Below are 5,003 nucleotides of genomic sequence, written 5' to 3'. Positions count from 1 at the left end.
TGACATTCCTCAGTTATAGTCAGAGAGGATTCACTCGAAACTTAATCCATTTGTGAACCCTGTAAATGATGTTGGGCTTTCATAGCTTTCTGCAGGCCAGGTTGAACTGTTGTGTTTTGATGATTTCTGTCACACTTAGAATTTAAGGCAGTGAACCATTAGTGAGGATCATTTGTTCTATTCTGTTACCCAAAGCACAGTTTTACTTTATTTTTAAATTTAACACTTTTATTGGCATGTAATTCACATGTCAGAGAATTCAATAGTTCAATCATAATAAGAAGAGTTGTACAATCATCATCATCATCAGTTTTAAAACATCTTTGTCTTTGTACTCGTTATTATTAGCTCCCCATTTCCCCCCAACCTCCCCTGCCACAATACCAAAGAACCATTAATCCTACTACTGTCTCTATAGACTTACCCTACCTATCCTGGATTTCACATACAGAAAGTCATTTTTAAAAACCCCTAACAACAATAACAAAATAAAATAGATAAAAACCTCAATGAAAAGAAAGCAGAAAATATTAAACACTAGAACAAGTTTAAAATGAATTAAAAGGTAGTTCAAACGATAGAGTGTTAAATTTTAACCTAACTGCATCTGCAATAACCTACTTTCCAATGTATTCTGTTTAATAGCAAGGCTATTACATCCTTGGTCAAACACAAGGGATTTACCAGCAAACTGGCAATGGAACGATATGTCTTCAATCTGATTAAAGTCTTTAAGCAAAAATATTAAATATTATTATAGACCTTTGTTCATTGGAATGGAAATATGATAACCATACAAACTTATGTGAAAGTTAAGATGCATTATGCAGTATTGAGTATATATAGACATAAAGGCTATTTGAAAGGACACCTTCCAAAATATTACTAATGTTTATTTATGGGTTATATATTCACATTTTTCTTCAGTTTTTATATGTGCTTCAGAACATTTAAAATTAAATACTTATTATGTATGTTATTTTAGACACCAAAGATGCCATTATACTCATTATATTACATAAAATAAGTATAAAGAAATAGGATTAGTTTTCAACTTTGTCTTAAGAATCAACTCTTATCACAATCCATACATACATCAGTTGTGTAAAGCACATTTGTACCTTCATTGTCCTCATCATTCTCAAAACATTTGCTTTCCACTTAAGTGCCTGGCATAAGTTCCTCATTCCCCCCGCCCCTCGCTCTCCCCTCCCATGAACCCTTGAAAGTTTATAAATTATTATTATTTTGTCATATCTTGCACTGTCTGACGTATCCATTCACTGACTTTCTGTTGTCCGCCCCCCAGGGAGGAGGTTATATGTAGATCCCTGTAATCTGTTCCCCCTTTCCACCCCACCCTCTCCCCACCCTCCCGGTATCGCCATTCTCACCACTGGTCCTGAAGGGATCATCCATTTTTGTTACCTACCAAGGAGTCATCCCCAACTCATCACAACCTTCATTTATGATTTAAGTAACAATAATTTCAAAGACAGTTTGTCTCAAAGTTGGTCATTATTTGTCTTACTTATCTGGTGTTGTTATAGTAGAATATCACAAGTGTATGGCTTTAACAAACACATTTATTCTCACAACTTAGGAAGCTCGAAGTCTGAATTCAGGGCACTGGATTTAGGGAAGGCTTTCTTTTCCTGTCAGCTCTGGGGAAAGCTATTTGACTTCTCTTAGCAATCGCTGGCCTGCTATTCCTTGAAGATCTCCTTATGTCTTGGGTGCCAACCTCCCCTGGGTCCTAGAAGTTGTTGGTCCAGAGGGTACGCTGTTCTCCTGGCTCTTCTCTTTTGATGGTGCGGAAGTCTCCCTCTCTGTCTACTTCTCTCTCCTTCTGCCTCTTGTAAGATAACAGTAAAGGTGTTGCATACCATCTTGATCCTCCTACAACTGACTAATTGATTATGTCATAGGAGGCGAATACATTATTATACATCTGCCAACTTATATAATAAATAATTGCCAAACCATTGAGAATCATGCCCCAACTGATTTGATGTAGTTTACAGTATTACAGGACTTAAAGATCTATAATTTAACTGGTATTTCTGAGCAATCTTGAAAGTGAGTTATAGGCTGTGCTCTGTTTGTAGCTTTTGGTAAAGAATAGATTACTCCCATTCTTTATGTATTTTTTGTTTGTTTATCCATTTCAAGTTTAAAAACAAGCAAAACTATAGTTATTGAAAGTTAAGAAAATAGTGATCCAGAGCCACCATGTATTGGGCACCCTCAAATAAGAAATCTGAACCAAAATCTAATTGTCTTCATATCCATAATCTTGGGATATCAATCATCTACTATGGTTTTATAACATGAAAATAATGGCTAGAGTTTTTTGTCTGTGTAGAAAATGGGCTGTTGATAAGTGACTTTGCTTCTGTTTGCAGACTCTGAGGCTTGCAGAAAAGCAGTATAACCTGGTAGCTAGGAGTAATCTGCCATACTACTCTTAAGCCCTTGGAAAGTTTTGTGCTTCCGTTTCCTCGTCCATAAAATGGATACATAATACCATTCTTATGATGGTGAATGTGAGGATTACTGAGCTGATAATGCAAAAAGCATAAAATGGTTTTTGACTCATACTAAGCACTTGAATATTCATTATTTTACCACCATTATAGCAAATCATGTCCAACCTATTAAGAAGTTTGTTTTCTCATGCTTTTATTTTATTTATTTATTTTTAAAGATCATTTTATTGGGGGCTCTTACAGCTCTTATGACAATTTGTATATCAATTGTATCAAGCATATTTGTACATATGTTGCCATCATTTTCTAGGCATTTACTAGTTTTAAAAATCATTTTATTGGGGGATCGTACAATTCTTATCACAATCCATACAACATTTACTTTTTTTTGAGTCCTTGATATCAGCTCTTCTTTTTACCCTCCCTCTGCCTTGCCCCTCGTGATCCCTTGATAAACTATTATTATTATTTCTTGCTAATTATTATTCTTTTTTTCCCCCTGTTACCTTTTAGATGTGAGTGAACTGAAGGAATGTCTTACTGTGCTGGTCAAAGAACAGCAGACTCTGGCTTTTCAATCAGCTACCACTACTCTCTCAGCTCTGAGACTCAAGCAGAGGCTGGTGGTCTTAGAACGCTACTTCATTGCCTTGAATAGAACTGTTTTTCAGGAGAATGTCAAGGTTAAATGGAAAAGCAGCAATATTTCTTTGCCTCCAGTGGACAAAAAAAGGTAATAATATAATCCAAGCAAAAATCATAATGCCAATAAATATAAAATTCAGTACAGTCAGCTTGTTTAAGGTACTTGAAGTACACATAGCCTTTAGTAGAACAGTTAAATTAAGGTTTTCACTATAGTTCTTTTTTCATCATAATTGATTTTATCTTTTCTTTGCCCTTTGACATATGTGTTTTGTAATTTAGAGAGAATGGCTTTGCTGATTTTTTATAAATAACAGGCCACACTAATAATCTTTGTTTTACAAAGCATTCTATGTAATTAACTATAAAAACTAGCCAAACATTTAGATTAATGTTTCTGGTGTGATCTGAGCTCTGTATTATTTTTGGTCTACTTTGTTTTGTTAGTAGATAGGAACTAGGTCGTAATACTAGTATTTATAATTAGTAGTCTAGCTTCCTCATATTTTTCCTTTCATATCAAATTCTCTTATGGTAAGACAATGCTTTTAAACAGTCTTTGGTATGGTGGTATAAATCAGCAGATTTTCTCTGCAAAACGCGCTAAAGGTCACTCAAAAACGTAAGTCCTGGATTTCCTAAATTATTAGCTGTCTACCAAACTTTAATCATTAGACGGGTAGGCTAATAGGTTGCTAAGTGGAACTTTTAATTTCTGTATTTAAATTAGTATTTTTTACTGTTGGCAGAGCACATGGAAAGTACAGGAGACAGAAAGAAGCAAGAAACAAAACCAAATCAATCATCTAGCCATGCAAAGATGAGAAATGTTAAATATAGTTTATTGTCTTGGTCTTTAGTTTTCAATCTAGCTGATGCCACATAATATCATATTTCTGATTCATAATTTTAAAAGCAAATCGCATGGTCAATAAAGACTTCATTGTTTAACAGCCAATGGGCATGGCTGTGTCTTTCCTTTTTGCTGGTGGCTGTCATGGACAGTAAAGGAGAATCTGTAGAAGTGGGCAATGGATTCTAAGATGTAGAGTAGCTGAGAGCCCTATTGAATTTTTTATGTATTTTTTTTGTGATGAAATTACCATAAAGTTTATCTTTCATTACATGAAAGAATTTAATAATATTAAAAAAACCCACTTTGTTATTATGAGATTATCATAGATTCATATGGAGTGATAAGAAATCCTACAGAGAGAGTTCATAAGACAGATACTCCCCTTTGTGACAACATCTTGCATAATTATAGTATACAACTGTTGGTACAATCTAGCCTTATTCAAATTTCTCCAGTTGTAATTTGTGTGTGTACACATATCTCTGCTGTTTTATTGCGTATGCAGACTGGTCACCATCACAGCCAGGACACAGAACTAAGAACCATTACGCGGCCTTTTTTTTTCTTTTTTTTTTTGCATCATCATCATTTTATTTTTTTTAAACATCATTTTATTGGGGGCTCATATAACTCTTATCGCAATCCATACATCATCCATTGTGTCAAGCACATTTGTACATTTGTTGCCATCATCATTCTCAAGACATTTGCTTTCTACTTGGGCCCTTGGTATCAGCTCCTCATTTTTCCCTTCCCTCCCCATACCCCTCCCTCACGAACCCTTGATAATTTATAAATTATTATTATTTTGTCATGTCTTACACTGTCTGACGTCTCCCTTCACCCATTTTTCTGTTGTCTGTCCCCCAGGGAGGGAGTTATATGTAGATCCTTGTGATTGGTTCCCCCTGTCTACCCCACCTTCCCTCTACCCTCCCAGTATTGCCACTTTCACCACTGGTCCTGAGGGGTTTATCTGTCCTGGATTCCCTATGTTTCCAGTTCCTATCTGT

The 5,003-nt window shown here is 35.3% G+C and overlaps 1 protein-coding gene across 1 annotated transcript in view; it reads left to right on the top strand.

Annotated features, from left to right (window-relative positions):
* The window catches only part of HERC2 (HECT and RLD domain containing E3 ubiquitin protein ligase 2), a 283,798-nt gene that overhangs the window by 37,438 nt on the left and 241,357 nt on the right, over positions 1–5,003 (top strand). Inside the window, exon 5 of the mRNA XM_004700032.2 lies at positions 3,003–3,222. Coding sequence (XP_004700089.1) covers positions 3,003–3,222 — 220 coding nt within the window. The remainder of the gene's footprint in view (positions 1–3,002; positions 3,223–5,003) is intronic.

Source organism: Echinops telfairi, unplaced genomic scaffold (assembly GCF_000313985.2).
Source record: "Echinops telfairi isolate 266 unplaced genomic scaffold, ASM31398v2 ScPeMD7_7475;HRSCAF=8513, whole genome shotgun sequence".
NCBI lineage: Eukaryota > Metazoa > Chordata > Mammalia > Afrosoricida > Tenrecidae > Echinops > Echinops telfairi.
Note: the sequence above shows the minus strand (reverse complement) of the source record. Positions and strands in the feature narration are given on the sequence as shown.